Source organism: Mesoplodon mirus (genome assembly GCF_964341445.2).
Source record: "Mesoplodon mirus genome assembly, chromosome: 6".
Classification (NCBI taxonomy): domain Eukaryota; kingdom Metazoa; phylum Chordata; class Mammalia; order Artiodactyla; family Ziphiidae; genus Mesoplodon; species Mesoplodon mirus.
The window spans coordinates 132013176-132031767 of record NC_138982.1 but is presented as its reverse complement, the minus strand read 5'-3'; the positions used below and the strand labels follow the sequence as shown (position 1 = coordinate 132031767).

Below are 18592 nucleotides of genomic sequence, written 5' to 3'. Positions count from 1 at the left end.
TGCCAGATGTAGTTCCCCTTATTTTCTCTTTCTACCTCCATCAAGACACGTTCAATAAATGATGAATAAATATATGTTGAATAAATCAACTGTTTTCGGAAAACCACATGATAGTCTTCATTATAAGACCTAGATTCTTGGTTTAACTACCCAATTACTGGCTATAGGTATGACCTTACACAAATCAATATAGTGTCTGGAGGTCAATTTCCTACATAATAAATAGTTTAATCCATCTATTCTGCTTATTTTGCGGGGTTGTTGAGAATTTCAAATGAGCTAATATATTTGAAGTTGCTATGAAAATCCTCATGTAAAATATGAAGGTATTATAAGATGTTATTCTTAAAGAAAAACACAGGGCAGCATATTTTATAAAATGCTGAGAGCATTATGTGAAATTTTGCAAATGAGAGAAATTTCATGAGGAGTTGAAGAATATGTCCAGCTCCCCAAAGGAATGACTACTTATCATCTCTATCAGGAAAGTAAGTGCTAACAAGAGTACATATTTTCTGAGGAAGTTCCACATGTCTGTTCTTCAGGTCTCTTCAAATCTGCCATTGAATTTCACTCTATGCCTACAACCTTCTTGACTCTGGTAAATGCAAGTGTCCTAACATGAGTATTCTTACCTGAAAATCACATGTTAATTTTACTCACAGCACTTTCTTTCTACCAAATATAAACAAGTAAATAGACTGATAGATAGGTAAATACTGAGAAACAGAATCCAATATTGAAATATTGAACCTCTACCTCAATGTAGTTGATCTTAACACTGGGCTTACCATAAGACACTCCAAAAATATTTGTTCCCTGAGTCAAGTCTTTTGTGGCTGATCCAAGTTCCGTTTCTTTTTTTCTTTTTAAGAACTTAAAACAAAGCAGAGCCATGACTACAATTTTCTCTGGCATATAAGGTGTTATTTTAGAGAAAAATAGCTATTGGAGAATGACAGGTGTTCAGCTGGAGAATAAATGGCTGCTGAGATCAGAAAAATAGAAGATAAGGAAGCAGGCAGAGTGATTACGCAGGTAAAGGAAGTTAAACAAAGGTGGAATTGAAGATGTGGTGTGTGTCTTCCTCCACAGACTGAAGCGGCTCTGATGTATGATGCTGTGTACATGGTGGCCATTGCCTCCCACCGGGCTTCCCAGCTGACTGTCAGCTCCCTGCAGTGCCATCGACACAAGCCATGGCGCCTTGGACCCAGATTTATGAACCTGATCAAAGAGGCAAGTGATACTTGTCCACAGTTCAGTTCTTCCTTTGGCTTAATGCTGCTGGACTTGTCCATGTGGTGAGGTCCTTCCCATTTGGCTCTGTTGGCATGATGTCTATAAGAGATGAGAAGGCACCATCAACCAGTCTGCTGGGAATTCACTGTTAAAAGTTTATCTAGGAGAACTGTCAGGAACTTTCCAGTGTGATGCTGAGAAGCTTTAAAAAGCTACCAGATCACAACATTCACCATCTTTCATTTCAACTATAACCCCAGCTGCTGCTGGCCCTCCACACATGTTCAAAATAGCTCACAGGTGCTTATTCTATGGCCTGTTGAGTCAAGAGGTAGGTTGGTCCATCTCTGAAGAGTACCAGAGATAATTCCCATGTTGTCAGCCTCTAGTGCCTCTAGTCCCAGTGGTTTCCTCAGTCTTGGGTTCTACAGGACTGAACAGAAGGACCTCTTTGTTCTAATGATATACTGATTATTTCACCATTTGTCAGCTAGCTGGAAAAGTCTGGTACCTTTCAAAACCTACCACATGTACTAAAGGATTTTCAAGAGTACAGCGTTTGGGAAAGGAAATAATTCTCACTGCTATTTCAGGGCAATAGCCCTGAAATCTTGGGCACCCATTCCTTTTCTCTAAGGCAAGTTGATTTCCCTTCACCAGACCCTGTTCTAAGATCCTGAGATGCCGTATAGACACGTATTCTTGGATTATCTTTGACCCCAACACACATTTCAGAGTGTGCCTGGACTTGACGAGATGAAATAAGGTACTTGGGGGCAGCCGGGCCTGACTGGGGATACACCATATGCTGTGATGCTGTTCTAATGTTTTCTCTATGGGATGCAGAGATTTACCTCTCAAGTGAAGGGTATCTTTATTCCTTTCTGTAGTGGAGTAGGATGGGGTGAGGCAAAGCCATAAAAGAGAAGAGTGGCAAGGAACATAGTGCAAGAGAAGAATGCCCAGCCAAGAGCAAGGGGGAAATCTAAAGAAAGATACCTACTTAGGTCTTTACCTCTGCTAGTCTCTTCAGCACATACAGACCCCTCTTCAGGCTCTTCAATCTACTTCCTCATTGAAGGCTGACTCTGATCCGTAAGAGTCAGGACCAGAGAGACAGGCAGTATGAAGGTTAATACTACCCAGGCTCCAAACCAAGGTTATTTACAAGGCTGGGATTGAAGTACGGCTAATAGCAAAGTGTCTTGGGCACACAATTTAAGGAGGCACTTACTTTCAAGCTTGAACCCTGCACTTCCAAGAGACTGCTTCCTTAAATTGTGTGTCCTGGGTCCCTCTCTTACATCATCCTATTCCTGGCATGGTTATTTGGGTTTAAATTCCAGCTCCACTAACACTTATGAGCAATGTAACCTGGGGAAGTTACTTAAACTCCTTGTGTCTCAGTTTTCTCACCTGTAAAATGGGAATAACATCTTCTATCTCACAGCATTATTGTGAGGATAAAGAGTAAAGTTAATACTCGTGAAGAACAGTACAGCAACATAGTAAGAATCTGAAACATTAGCTATTCTCTTACCGTTGGAATGGACCACTCATAACAGCCCTTGTTCAGTTCTACTGAGGATGATGCCAGGAATTTAAAACTAGCAACAGAAACAACAACAGAGAAATCACAAATAGGCATAAAATGACCCATTCTGACAGCTACATACATCTGACATACTGTGCCTAATAGGAAAACATCACACAGCCTCTCTTCTCCCCGCAGCGATCATAGTTATGTCCTGAATCGCCAGCCTGATCACCTTGATCTTTAACAAGAAAACAGCTGGCTTCCCTTTATCTCATACCAGTGCAAGAAGAGGCATGAGACAACATGAAAGCTTGGGATCAAACACTCTGGAACACCCTAAGCACCTTTTTTCTTATACTTAAGTTGCATAAGAAGGTGAAATTACCAAGTGATCTTTAGATATGTTTAAAGAAATAATGAGCTCTAAGATGAGGGACCACATTGAAAGCAAGAAAGCATTTTACATTCAGTTACTCCAAAGAACAAATTCCCCATTCTCAGGCTCCACAGCTGGGGGTAGAAGGGGAAATGCATTAGAAACCTTGTGTTCATCTTTTCTTTTATCTCCTGAGTCATGATGCCTTATACTGCCTTTGGCAGGGTGTAGGCATCTGCAGAGAAAATGGGAAAGCGGGTTAACCAGGAGTAATGCCCCAGCCTGTTGAAAGACTGGCACTGAGGGAATTCTGAGACAAACTAAAACATGCAGAAGTGAGAAAATGCAGATATTTCTTTCAGTGAATACCTAGTACAACAAAACTTTGCAGCTATCAGGTTTTATTAAGAAACATGAAATAAAGCACTTGGTCCTAAAACTTCTCCTGGTCCTTTCTTTTAGTAACTATCATTTTCTAAATGATTTCCAAAACTATAATCAGAAATAATGTAAAGAAGCAAGTCAGCAGATTGAATTTATGGGGTGAAGATCAAATTTGTCACAGGAGGTAAACTTCCCGAGCAGAGAGGTATTTGCGTGTGCACTAACCCCTGATAATTCCACACACCATTTAGAATCAGTAAGCCTTTCAGAGAGATCTCTCAGGCTATCTACGTTTCAGTGTTTTTAGGCTGACCAGAGAGAAAGAATTAAAGAATATTTCAAACATGATAGGGTGTGTTATAGTGTTATCTCTCTGTGCATTTGCTAAGCAAATACATATTAATAAATTATAAATTCCCATTCAACAAGCATTACTGGGACCCCATTATATAAGTAATATTAACTTGATGCTCTAGAGGATATTGCCCCAAAATTATAAGATGTGGTTTCTACTGTCTACTAATATAAATTCTACATAGTGGAGGAATATCAGGCTTCATATGAAACTTTCATTTGAACCCACACTCTTCAGCAGGATATGCAAGGCCCCTAGTGATCTGGTTCCTGACCTCCTGTGCCATCTCTCTCATCTCCTGTCTCAGTCCCAGCACTTGCTGAACCTATTGTGGCTCCCTGAACTTGTCATATGTTCCTTCCAAATTCTCTTGCCTCTGATTGAAGTGCCTCCTCTGGGTCATCCTTTATGACCCAATTCAAGCACTAGCCCCCGTCTACTGGCCCTGACTCACAAATTCAGGCTCCTCTCCTTTATTACGTCTGTTGTTAGACAATGGTATTTGATTGCATGTCTGTCTCCAAGCTGTGCTTTTCTAGTCTCGATTCCCTAGTCCTTGCACAATGCTGAATGTAGAATGAGCACCCGATAAATAGATGCCAAACAGGTAGATGAATGGATAAGTGAGTGAGTGAACAGCAAAGGAACTGAAGAACATATACGATCTATGAGCAAGTATTATAGCTCAAACTCCCTGTATATGAATATCATATTCAGACACAATCCAATAAGGCAGAAACCAGGGCCTGGGTTAGACTCATCTACTGGGGTCCTAGGTTCTAGTGGGAGAGTAAGGCAAGGGTCTTAGGTTCTAGTGGGAGAGTAAGGCAGGGGTCTTAGGAATAGACCAGCCTATTTAACTGTGAACTGAGAGTGTAGACCCTGAGATTTCATCAGTTTGCTCTCTGTGTAAACCTAGTCATTTAGCCTTTTTTTTTCTCAGTTCCCTCTTCTATAATTTGGGGATAATATACCTAATTCACATGTCTGTAAGGATTACATTTAATATATGTACAGCCTAGCAAAATGTCTGGCTTACAGTGATTGCTCAGGAAAGGGTAGCTACCATTAAATGGAAGGTCCTTGTTAAAATGGATATCATATAAGGTGGTGGTCAGGAAGAAATGTGGCAACATGTATAAAACTTTAGGTGTACTGCCTAGCATATGTAAGCATTGCATTCTTGCTGTTGTTACTTGGCAGTGTCACTGTTATTACTGAGGCTAAGGTGAAGTAGCAGTGCTTATAAAAAGAAGGACAGGACCTGGCAGTGGAAAATCAGTAGTTCAATGGAGACAGTCATACAAGCGGCCAAATGTAGTGATGCCAGGGATGGAGGGAGCTTTCAATCATCAAGCACACACGACTGTTCAGGAGGGACCCAAAGACATTAGGTAACAATCAACCATGCGGAGGTAATAGAAAACCTTGACAAACCACATCTCAGGTCAGTCTGGGAAATGATAGCTGAATGTGGGGTGAAGAAGCTGAAACACTTCCTGTTTGTGGCCAGAGTTACTCTGGACCCAGAGTAAGTTCCAGCTGGCCGTGGAGAAATCAATGGGAATAGCTGGCAAAGGAGTAAACACATCAAAGCATCTGGGAAGAAGAGAGTCTCAATCACAGGTGCTGAGAAGAGCAGTGAATGGTGGGTATGGCAAAATGAATCAGATTTTAGGTTAAATCAGTGGTTCTTAACTATTTTCTGGGTTACAGACCCTATATTAAAACTGATTTAAACCATGTATCTATTATTCCCACAAAAAGATTTGTTTGCAATCTCAACTGGTCTCCTTGAAACTCATGTTATACACACACAATGGAATATTACTCAGCCATATAAAAGAATGAAATAATGCCATTTTCAGCAACTTGGATGGATCTAGAGGTTATCATACTAAGGAAGTCAGAAAGACAAAGACAAATATTGTATGATATCACTTATATGTGGAATCTAAAATATGACACAAATAAACATATCTATGAAAGAGAAACAGACTGACAACTACAGAGAACAGACTTGTGGTTGCCAAGGGGAAGAAGAGTGGGATAGTGAAGGATCAGAAGTTTGGGATTAGCAGATGCAAACTATTACATATGGGATGGATAAGCCACAAGGTCCTACTGTATAGCAACAGGGAACTATATTCAATATCCTGTGATAAACCATAATGAAAAATAATATGAAAAATAATATATATATATATGTATAACTGAATCACTTTGCTGTACAACAGAAATTAACACAACATTGTAAGTCAACTATACTTCAATGAAATGAAAAAAAAAAGTCTCTGAACTGAGTATTTAAGTCATAATTTTGTTGAAAACATGTTCCAGTATGGTGACCAGCAAAAATATAAATGAAACATAAGGAGTTCTGATGGGCTCAGATGCAGTGGTCCCACGTGGAAGTGGCGAGAAATTAGTTTACATAAATATGGAAAGACAATTGGTTTCCACCTGAGAAACTCTGCTGAGAATTTCTAATTTTATTGATGATTGATAAAGAAGTCACTGTTCTTCAGGCAGAAACAAAATGATATTTTAGACAGTTTATATTGGTAGCTATGTGTAAGTTTGATTGAAACAGGAAAACCCACAATGATTATTGAGGAATTGTGGACATCTTGGTTCAGAAGTAATCATCACTCATAAAGAGTTAAAAGGGGAAAAAATGTTCTAGAGAAATAAACAAATGTTTCTTGAATTAGTCCTAATTTCTCTCCAAAATTTAGACCAAAATGAATTTAGGTCTAAATTCATCCAGTTACTTCCCTGTTGGAAAAATCCATCTTGATGTCCTGCTGCCACCCACATATCAACAAATTCCCGAATAGAACCCATCAGTTTTATCTATTAAAATTATTATCACTACTATAGGCTCAATGTCAATGAATGATGATGTAACCGGTATATCAAACAAACACAACTAGTGGGACAACAAACTCAGTTTATTTTGTTCCTACTGCTCAGTTAAAATTATTTAGTGAAAAATTGCATAGAGACTATGATTTTTTGTTTACTAAGGTAATGGCAGTCCTAAAGGTTCTTCAAGTTGAACTTCAACTTATGAATTAGACTATCTAGACATTAATCAAAAGCGCAACTTGATATAACATCATATTTCTCCTCTCCCTGATCTCTGCTGGAAGACTCTAGGGAAATGGAGGGATGGTGGGCTCTCCTCTTTTTTCTTTCCTTGCTGACTTCCTCACCACACACTTAGCTGCTGGACCTCCTCCCAGGCTCAAAAAGTGTTAGGACAATGGTCCCCAACCTTTTTGGCACCAGGGACCGGTTTGGAAGACAATTTTTCCACGGATGGTGGCGGGGCGGGAGGTTGACTAAGGCAGTAATGCCAGTGATGGGAAGTGATGGGGAGTGGCAGATGAAGCTTCGATCACTCACCTTCCGCTCACCTCCTGCTGTGTGGCCCGGTTCCCAACAGGCCACGGACCTGTCTGCTGCCTGGGGGTTAAGGACCCCTGTGTTAGGACACTTCCTGATTGGCTGGACTGCTCAGTACTCTCTAAGCTTAGCAGGAAATTCCTACATTAAGCTGGTGCCCCCGTAAGCCTGGTAGATTTTTAAAGCTTAGAGTTCCTACTGGGCAGTCTCTTCTGATGTTTCTTTGGCTCAGACCAGTGGATCCCTGTTTCAGATGGAAGGGTATGGAGAGTTCTCAGCCCCTTGAAATCCAGTAGTACATGTCTTGCTCTTTCTGCTGAAGTCTCCTCACCCTTCTAGACAGTCCTATTGACTATAAACCAAGACTATCCCACCCAGGTACCATGGATACAAATCTGGTCCACAGGAAATACCTACTCATTCCTTCCTTGGTAATTCAGGGAATACCTCTAATTGCAATGCAGCAGACTTCTGCTTGACCCATCATTTCAACTGGTCAACTCTATGTAGACTTCTTTTGTCACTTGGGAGTCACACCGTAGTCCACCTCCACTTTCTCATGTTTGAGTCAGCCATTGGTCTTCTGCATCTCCAACTGTAGCCAACCTATTTCAGATTTCTCCAAATGGCCCCCTGGAAGCTCCATTCACCAAGAATGGAATTAGAATACAGTATCCTAAAGGCAGAGGGGTGTGAACTCACAGAGAGGCAACAGCTCTGTCCAGAGAAATCTCTTCAGCAACCACCTCTACCATACATGTGACCCTTTGTATCAATCCTTGATCTAGAACAGTCTCTGAGGGAACTTCCTTTGTACATATGTACAGGAAACTTGGGAGTGTCTAACTACCCACTCTAGTATCCTGATATCCATCATCTGGGCACCTGACTTGACACATCACACAGTAAGATAGGACATATCACTCAAACCAGACCTCTACGTTTGTCTAAAATTATTCATCCAACTCAGCACACTCATCGCCTTAAGTCCCATCAGACTTTCTATCCTAAATATTCTTTAGTAAACTTCCTTGCCCACTGCCCTCATCATTTCTTCCCTGGATCATTAAAATAGCCTCTAACTAGGCCCCATATCTTGACTGTCAGTGCTTCTACAACTGTTGTCACCATATAAGGAAAGTGATGTACAAGAGTGCATAGTAGATATTCTACCCTCTAGAAACACGAACTTGCTTATAGTTTCCTGCATTCACCATGCTTTTCTCATACAGTAAAGACAGGTGAGTTTCTCTTTTCCTGACAAAACTGGCCTCACAACACCACTTTTGCCATACTCCTTTCAGTCTGAAAAGCACTGCCTCTCATTTTTCATGTGGCTAACTCTCTCTCTCAGAGTTAATTCTCCTAGTCCAGTAAGCCTCTCTCTAACCTTTATTTGGGGATGGATTCTCCACTGGACTTCATAGCTCCTGTATATCTCTATGTTAGCATTTCACATGCCTCATTCAGACACTGTAAGATCTTTCCCCTGGACAAGGACAAAGTCAATTTATCTATGTGTCCTCACGTCGCTGTGCAGTACATGGCAGGCATTTAAAAGATGCTTGTTGAACTGACCCCAGGAAGATAAAATCTAGCAAACTCTTATTAAATTTCACTGAGCTGATACTTGATTTTAAACCATGTAAATAGTTCCTAATTGATCTGGTCCAAAATAAATTTCCTACATAAGAGTGAAACATTATTTACAAATGCCAAATTATATGGTATATCACTGAGAACTATGTAAAATATGGACAGCTTTCTGCCACTGTTTGGTTATGAAAATGTAATTTATTGATTTATTTTGATGGAATGAAGATTAGAAATTTGAATACATAAACAAAATATTCAAATTCAAGCTTTTAAAAATCAAAGAGTAAAAGTTAAAATTCTCCACTGAGGCACCTATATTTGCTTTGATATTTATTTGGACTTTTACTTAGTATGACAGTATTGAGAAGATTTTGTTTTTGTTTTTTTTTTAAATGGGATCCAGGTGAAAAAAAAAGTCCCTAGAGAAACATAAGCTTTGACATGATTTTATCCTACTGTGGCTCCAGTGACACTTCCCTTTATGCATACCATTTGATTTTGATTGCCAGGACAGGCTGTCCCTTGGATTAATTAGATGACATTGGATCTGGCAGCAAACTCAGTCAAATTTCCACTTTTCAGAAAAAGTTCCATTTGTATTTTTCATTCCACACCCATTGAAAATTACCTGCATTCTGACTCCTAGCTTGCACCGTGTACGTGAAACCCATTCATCCCAGCATTCTCTCACATTTAGGACATTTAGACCTAAAGGAAGAGAGAATTCTTCAGGTCCTTGCTTCAGTTCCCTGTACAACTCTGGACAAAGAAATGGCATCCGTTCTTAAATGTTCAAAGTTTACAATTTTAACCAATTATATGCATTGTCTCATTTATAACTAAGGTGCTAAGATACCTGCCCCTGAAATATTCAGTTAGTGGCTAGGTGAAAAATCACCTGTCAGAAATGTTGAAAGGGGATGTCAGCATAAAATGGGAAGTCTGTCAAGTTCTCCTTAGTTTATATGATTCTAAATAACATTTTTATTTATGAGATAGCATTCAAAGACTCATGTCAGTTATCATCTTCCTTCCATTCAGCTACTAATGTCCTGGCTCTGCAAGGTTGATTGAAGAATTTGCTTTCTATACTACAGTCTGTTATGTAGGTGTGTACATGTGAATATGTACACATGCACACATGTGTTTAATTTATTTAAATGGATGCCGTTTTATAGATACATATGTGCATATGTATACATATATGTATGTGTGCACATAAATATATGTGCATGTATACACACATTCATATACATATGTGTGTATGCATATACATATATATGCATGTATGCATATACACACACATAGAGAGAGATATGGGGATGTGTGGGTGTGTACATGTTTCTGTATATATATATATATAATTTTTGTGTGTGTGTGCCTACATATATTTGTGTGCATATATATTTCATTCAGCAATTTTCTTTTCCAGTCAATCTTACTTAAGTTTTGGAATATATCTAAGTTGATGCATATTTATTATTTATCCAAATCATTCATTTTTGTTGAAATCCAGTATTCCATCATTAATTCATTCAGCAAATATCTCCTAAATACTCAATATGTTGCAGCCACTATTCTAGACACCAAGAATGCAAAGGTAAGCAAAACAAAGCCCTTGCTCTCATGAAACTGATACTCTAGTGGGGGAATCAGACATATATAAAAGGCAATATTGTACTTCAGATGATGACAAGGATTATCAGAAAAGCAAAGCTCAGGAGAGGTAAGCTGTGCAGGAGGAGTCCATGAAGACAGAAATGGGCATTACTGTATTATATAGGGTAGTTAGAAAATACTTCACAAAAAATGTGAAACTTGAGTAAAGTCCTAAAAGAAAAGAGGGAGCAGGACATGTAAATATTAAGAGAGTAAAGGATCCAAGCAGAGGAACAACTCATGCACTAAATATACTTCAGGGTACTTATCCATTTCCCCATGAATGGATATTTTGGCTGCCTGCTTTTCTTTTACACATCCAAATAATGCTGTGATGAACATCTAAGTAACAGCTTCTATGCACAAATGCAAGATTTGCTCTAGAGCAGCACTGTCCAGTAGAAATATTATGTGAGTCACATAGATTTTCTAGTAACTACATTAAGAACTTAAAATAAACAGGTACAATTAATTTTAATAATGCATTTTATCTAACCCAATATATCAAAAATATTATTACCTCAACATGTAATCAATATAAAAATTACTATTTTACTTTTTTTATAAGTCTTTAAATTCAGTTTACATTTTAAACTTATAGTCTTCAATTTATACTAGCCACATTTCAAGTCCTCAATAAACTTAGTGACTAAATAAATAAATGCTTACATAATAAAATATCCCACCCAATCAGGCTAACTAGGGAAAGATGTGAACTCAACCCATGTGGAATCTACATTTTTGTCTTCATAGACAAAGAACATATTGATTAGCTATAATAAGTATATACCCAACAAAGACAAAATTTGATTAATGTGACCAAAGTAGTATAAGGAATTCAAGACAGAATGATTTGATTTCCAGATTAAATTGATCACATAATCTAGATAATTAGACAAGTGCCTTATTCCCACCCATTTCACACCCCCTGGGTCTCATATTTGTATTCCTGCCCATTTAGCTGATTTGCAAGTACAGAAGCCAATTCATTCTATTTTGGAAAACATGCCATCACACAAGCCAGTGCCAAAGGAAACTAGTTTATGAAAAAAAAAGGCAGGTGCACATTCTAAGATAAATCCTTAGGAAATAAAAATAGTTTACCCAGAGTTCATGGCAAAGATATAAAGTCAGCAGATTTAAAGGTGGAAGTCAAATATTGGCAAGAAAAGCCACTATATTTTTAAATTATGCAGTGATCCATGCAAGCTGTTATTGCAAGATAATGGGTTATAAACAATACATATAATAGTTAAAATAATTATATATTGAACAGATGAGAATATGATAAATGCATCATTTCAGTTCCTGAAATAGCTGACATCCAAAGAAGTTATGTGGTCTAAAGATTATGTTTATCATTTCTTCCTTTGCTTAATGTTTATTTTCATTACCATTATTATGTATACTTCAGATTTTCTTTTAAATAGCTTTTCTGAGAACTGGCTGAAAATTGTGGGTGACGGGACAGAGATCACATTGCTTAGATGGGGGGTGAATTTCAGATATTTGTCATTGTATTATACTCCAGGGACCTGAGTAAGACAATAATTGTACAGTTAGTCCATCAGGGCTATATTTATACAATAAATATAGAGTGGGCCTCCTTTAATTAAAAACAAATGAAATAACACCACAATGAATCACATTTGTTAACTTTTCTATTCAGGAAACAGAGTCAGGTGAAGACAAATTTTTGAAACACATAAATTTTTTCTCTGTTCTCTTTTCTCTGCACCATCTCCCCCAAGATAACTTTATCTCTTGATCTTATTCTTAGTAATTTCATGATAAAATGTTAGCAGAACGAAGATTTGCCAAATGAATGAATCACTGTATTAATTATGGAGTCAGTAAATGCTTAAAAGTGTCATTCCCTTCATGTCATTCCCTTCAGGCCAATTCTTAAACTTGGAAAGCCTTCAAAGCTCAAAGAAAAATATCCTTAGAATTGGATTGCTGTATAAGAGCTGATTTTGGGGGTGCAAGTAAACTAAATCTAACTGCCCCTCCAGTCCCACCACCATAGGCACCATGGCCTTGAGAAGGTCACATGATTTCATTTCTTTGACCTGCAGGTTGTGCAGTCTGCTTGTCCAGATCTTTCTAGAAGAAGAAGAAAGGGGACAGGAGGATGGCGTGGGGCATGAAGATATGTTTTTTCCTCATTGTAATCCTGTAGTTCCTCCTAGGTCTCACAGCCAGTAGGAAGAAAATCCTAATTCCCTGTCTTGCTACATTCCCACTGCATTTCTCCTACTACTTGAAAGTGTGTAACTTTTGGAAGTGCTACTTTATTCAACCATACTTTCTACATATATTTTGGATATCTATCAAACGCAGGTGTTGGACTTCAAAGATGAGTAAACCATTTCCTGCCATCAAGGAATTAACAATCAATTGGAGAAGAGATAGTTAACACAAATAGTTAACATAATATACAATTATTATGTATAAATACCTAAGAAATACACAGTTGATAAAATACAAGTTTTTAACAGTTAACATAATACAAGACCTAATAAAGTATACCAGAGAAGTATCCTTCTACAAGAACAGAGACCATAACCATATTTTTCTCTCTTAAAAGTTTTGCATCCCCTAACTCCAAATTTTTCACGATTCCAATTTGAACAGCAGCATATTTTATAATAACCCCCCTAATGACAGCAACACCTCTGAAATGTGACTGGGTAGCCATTTCAATATGCAGCGTTTGTTTTCAAATACTGCATTGCTAATGGAACCCATTCTTCTGGTACTCAAGGCAAAAAGGGAGACTCCTTGCCAAAGGTTAACATTGAAAATGTGTTGAGTGATTCACTTAGTATAATTTTTTTTTTTTTTTTTTTTTTTTTTTTTGCGGTACGCGGGCTTCGCACTGTTGTGGCCTCTCCCGTTGCGGCGCACAGGCTCCGGACGTGCAGGCTCAGCGGCCATGGCTCACGGGCGCAGCCGCTCCGCGGCATGTGGGATCCTCCCAGACTGGGGCACGAACCCGTGTCCCCTGCATTGGCAGGCGGACTCTCAACCACTTGCGCCACCAGGGAAGCCCCACTTAGTATAATTTATTGATTGTTTTTCAGAATTCCCAGACTAGAAATAGTGTGCTCAACAATGCATAAAGAAATTGATGGTGCTAAACATTGAAATCAATCAATAAAATTAAGAACAGGGTATATGAATCAATCAATGAAAACTAGAGAGAGGATTCTCAAACACTACCCTACTAATAAAAATCCCACTGGACTTACAAATAAAAAGAGAGGTAATGCTTTCCAGTTGTGTTCAGGTCTGCCGAGTACTGACACCTACAACTCGGTATTCAGTCTAAAGCAGCCATAGTTTAAAGCTAAGTTTCCAACGATAAAGCTTAAATTCAGATTTTTTTAACACAGATAATAAGTCAGCAGCACTATTTTCCTTTATTAGATTTGTGTGTTTGACTCAGCAAGTCAATTGCTTTTCATGACTTTGAAGCAGAATAACCCATTTAAAGAAAGAAAGATTAATAATGTGCATTGTTATATATGTATAACAACTCTCCATTTACTGTTTATCATAATGTGTTAAGGTGCTGTGTTTCTAATATATGTACACACACATACACACAGATACACACACACCAGTACACGTGAGTCTTGGAATTCAAGAAAGAGTCCAGTGTCAACTTAGTCCTATCATTGATGATCTATGTAACTTTGAGTAAATCACATCAACACTTTGTCTCCATGAGTTCAAAATTCTATTAATATGACTTTTAAATGTCCTAAAAAGTGAGAGATTGATCAACTACTTTTCCACCCAAATAGTTTCACCAACTCCCTGAGTACCTTCCTCTGTGCCTCATGTCAGACAACCCAGGAACATTGTACAGAGAGAAAAACTCACAACCTCTGGGCAGCCCACTGGAATAAAGTCTACATAAACTTGGTGGTCAGATTTACCCTGGAGTATTTACCTGTTCAGTTATAAGAATTGACCTATCAACTCAGCTCACAGTTTAGAGTACTAGAATATTAAGTTTCTCTTCTCTATTAACTAAGTGGTTTCAAGTGCTTGTCTTGTGGGGAGTGCAAAGATCACTGTGGTCCCTGCCAGCGAGGTGGAGGAGGACAGCCTTGAATGTTTCACAAGGGCCTAGGACAGTGGCAAGGTGAGGATACCTTTGAGGATTGAAAGTCAACTGCACTGGGAGCCCTTTGTCCACCCAGATTGGGTTACATTGAAGTTATCAGGAGCAAAAATAAAAGAAAATAAAATCACAGACATGGAACAGGAAGGAAATATGAAGAAAGAAGAAGAGATCTTGCATCAGTGGTGACTCATAGGTCCATCCAGATGAACCAGGGGTCTTTTTGGTGCCCACTGGTAGAGAATCCTCCTCACTTAACTGCCCACCCAAAGTGCAGGAGGGATGCAGGGCTAATCCTTCCAGGTACCAAAGGCTGACTGATCTAAGAAATCTCATGCACTGCTCAGAAAAAGGAGTCTAATGCCAAAGCCTACTGTTGGGTCAAGGTGCAGACCTTTTTCAGTTACTCTCAAGTCAGGTGTTTGAGAGTGTTCAGAAGCTTAACGGGGAAATAATAATTATTGGACAAGAATGAATAGGAATAGACATGGTTTAAATGGTTTATATCTATTTGCTCACTTGATCCTCACAACAGCCCTATGAGTGTTATTTTCATTTTACATAAGGAAACAAGAGACTTAGCAAGGTTGGATAATTGTCCAAAGGTTACAAGCTAGATCATAATCCATCCAGGTAGAACATGAACAGGCCAATGGTCTCAATCTCTATACTACACTGCCTCTGTAATCTAAGATTTCAGAAATTTGACATGGCTAGATAGAGCCTTAATCTCTACCCAGTGATATCCAACTAGCATTCCCTCAAAGCCTTGACTATAATTTATTCATATCTGTGCTTTTGTTTATTTTGAAATATATCTGATAATCCTGTGAAATTCAAAGCATGCAGCAACGTTCCTCAGAATCCTCTGTGACACAGCTGTGCTTCTACCCCATGAGTGCCTGAAAAGGCACAGATGCCAATGGTCCAGAGCTTTGCTCTGCCCTGAATAATAAAATGATCAGGAGTTTGACTGCATCTGGCTCTCTTTGAACAGTGAGGATTCAGACTTCTTCGATGCAAAATATGACTGTGTCCATTACAATTCTTATTACTCTCATTTACACTTACAGAATACTAAAAAAAACAAACAAAAAAATTTGGAAGGGCTTAGACTGAAAATATAGTAACCCATAACTTCTCTGAAAGTTCAGTGATTCAGCAACTTCACCTCTCTGGCAGAATTACTTTATACTCCCTAGCTGGCAGTATAGAATGGTAAGATGTTCAATTCCCTCATACTGAATTGGGGAGATTGAGCTAGAGGGGTAGGCACAGCAGTCTCGGAGCACCAAAAACAGATCAGCAAGAACATTTTGGGTGCTCATACACTGGTTATATGCTCTTTCTTGGAAACTATTCTAATACACTGGGTCATCTTCTCAGTTGAGTGCTGTCTTTGGAACCAGAAAGTATGGATCTGAATCCTCACACCCTCATCTCATAAGACAAGGTTAATGATTCTTACACAGTTGCAAGAATGAAAGGAAATAGCATTTGTGAAAGTGTCTAATACATTTGACAAGAGATGGAGAGAGTGTTTCCCAAAGATGAGATATTTATAACATTGTCTGTATGCTGATTGGAAAGACCCAGTCAGAGAGGGACAAGTTGCTAATGAAAGAGAGAGAAAAACTGCTGGAACAATTTCATTGTGTAGGTGAGAGGGGAGGGAGTCTGGTGCACACATGCATATGAACACGGACTGTTCATTTCTAGTAACAGGAGGGAAAGCAGAGAATACAAGCATAGATGCTGGGACATAGCGGTGAAACTTAGTGCTTCTGCTTCCTCAGTAAGACAGAGCAAGATCGTCACTGAGACTGAGGATGAACAGTTAGGATTTCTTACAGCAATGAAAGAAGTGGATGTCAGCCACATTACCTATATTTGAGAATTCTTCCAGAGTAGAACCATTTAATAAAATAACAAATATTAATATGTACCATTTACCAAGATTGCTCTGAAACGTTTATTTTATAATCAGTACTGAGAAAGATATATCAATACTAAGGGCTAGGAATTGTGACAAGAACTGTATCCATAAACAGGTGAAACCCAGTCCCTGACTTCAAGAAAAGCAGATTCCAATATAAAGATAGACATGAAAACAAATATATGCCTTAGTCTGGACTGAGTTATAGGTTAGAAGCATCTTTAAGGTGCAGAGAGGGTCACAGGGCAATCGTGTTCTTCCATCTGAGTTGCTTTAAAAGTTTCTCAGAGGAAATGAAGTTTAGCCTCATTTGGAGGACAGTGGCAGGCAGCATGGTGGGGAAGGGCATTCCATTCTTGGAGACTGGTTGGTGGTTGAGAATGAATTATGGTAGGAGGTCAAATAGTAGATGATGAGTAGAGGCCAGTTCACGAAGTACCCTCTAAGCTGTGCTAATGATTCCGAGCAATTCTGTAGGCTAGAGATTCTCAAAATGTAGTGCACACAAAAATCACCTTGAAGAAATTGCCAAGAAAATAATTATTTCCCTCATTCAACCTCCAGAGACTTAGATACTTTTTATGCCAGCTTGAGAAAGATGGCATTTGAGGTATCAAGATGAACTTGAACTATGTTGCCCATCCTCTGTTCCCTGTGTCTTGTATAATTCATCCCTAACCAATGATGTGAGGTATAATCATGCTTTTTATATTGTACCATTATTCAGAAGTAAACTTTCATCAGTGTTCACAATAAAGAAGAGACTGAAAGAGACATTAGTAGACCAAAGCAAAAATAAGCATAGCCTGTTGCCCTCCAGTTGTCAGATCTAAGCGAAAATCTAACAAAGCAACACAGAGCAGCCATGAACTCATGCTGAGGAAGAGGAAGTAGGAGGAAGGAAAGAAGGAAGGCCTGGGTCCAACCTTTTTTTCCCCTAATTTTCATAACAGCAGGAGAGGTGGGGATATGAGGAAAGGCATGGGTGCTGCAGAGGGGCAGGGCAGGCCCTGTTCAACATCTTTCCACCTTTCCTTCCCAGTCCTATCAGGGCCAAACAGCAAGTTCAGCCCACGGCCAGGCTACAGTTGTCGACATTACTGAAATTACAAACCAGTGATTTCAAGGTCAAACTAATTATCACTGGAAAATAATATGTGAATGCTGACTACCTTTGGGTGCAGCCTACGAAAGAACACTAGGAAAAACAGGATGCAAATGTTCATTTTTGGCTTTTATGTTAGTTGATGGTCCTAAGGTTTGCCTGGGCAAGTCAGGTTTTGACACTAATAACTGGAACTGACCTTTTGGGTATAAATGTTAGAGGTTTTTTTACTCATTCATTCCTTTCATTGATTCCATGGTAAATACAGCTTTAGAGTTTATGTGGTATGATAAGTCAGAGTAAAGGCAGTGTCTTTTAAGGGAAACACTTTTTAAAAAAAATTCATTCTAAATATCCTATACCCTTTTAAAGTAAATATTCTGAACCAAAGTCAGACAGGCTGATAACAACATCATCTAATTACCCAAATAATCTAGACTTACTCAAATAATCTAGTTATGATTTATGACCAAAAAATAAAAGAATCTAATCAGGAAGTGGCAGTATTTGTGATTAAAATTCTTCTGAGGCAAGGAACTGAAAAATAAATATTTTTTTTCTTAATCAATATATGTGATGAGTGTGGTCACTGTCAAATATTTTAAAAGACAATTCCAACAATTGCAAGGGATTTACTTTTAAAGAAATAATGAATTGCAAGAGATTTACTTTTAAAGAAATAATGTGGCAAATTGTTGATGTAATTTTGAACCTCAACTAAGTTTGCTCCATTCAAACATTACACATTTTCTTTTCATCTTGCTATTATTAGAAATGGAAATAGAGCATCTTTACACAAAGTGACACATCTAGCCAAGAATTGCAATTACCATCACAGCTCTCACATTTTATCGAC

General features: G+C 38.5%; 1 protein-coding gene across 12 annotated transcripts in view; it reads left to right on the top strand.

Annotated features, from left to right (window-relative positions):
* The window catches only part of GRIK1 (glutamate ionotropic receptor kainate type subunit 1), a gene marked incomplete at both ends in the record, with an annotated part of 432363 nt that overhangs the window by 309684 nt on the left and 104087 nt on the right, over positions 1–18592 (top strand). For all 12 annotated transcript variants that reach the window (XM_082625512.1, XM_082625522.1, XM_082625518.1 and 9 more), the window contains one exon: positions 1096–1239. In XM_082625512.1, the coding sequence (XP_082481638.1) occupies positions 1096–1239 (144 nt within the window). The remainder of the gene's footprint in view (positions 1–1095; positions 1240–18592) is intronic.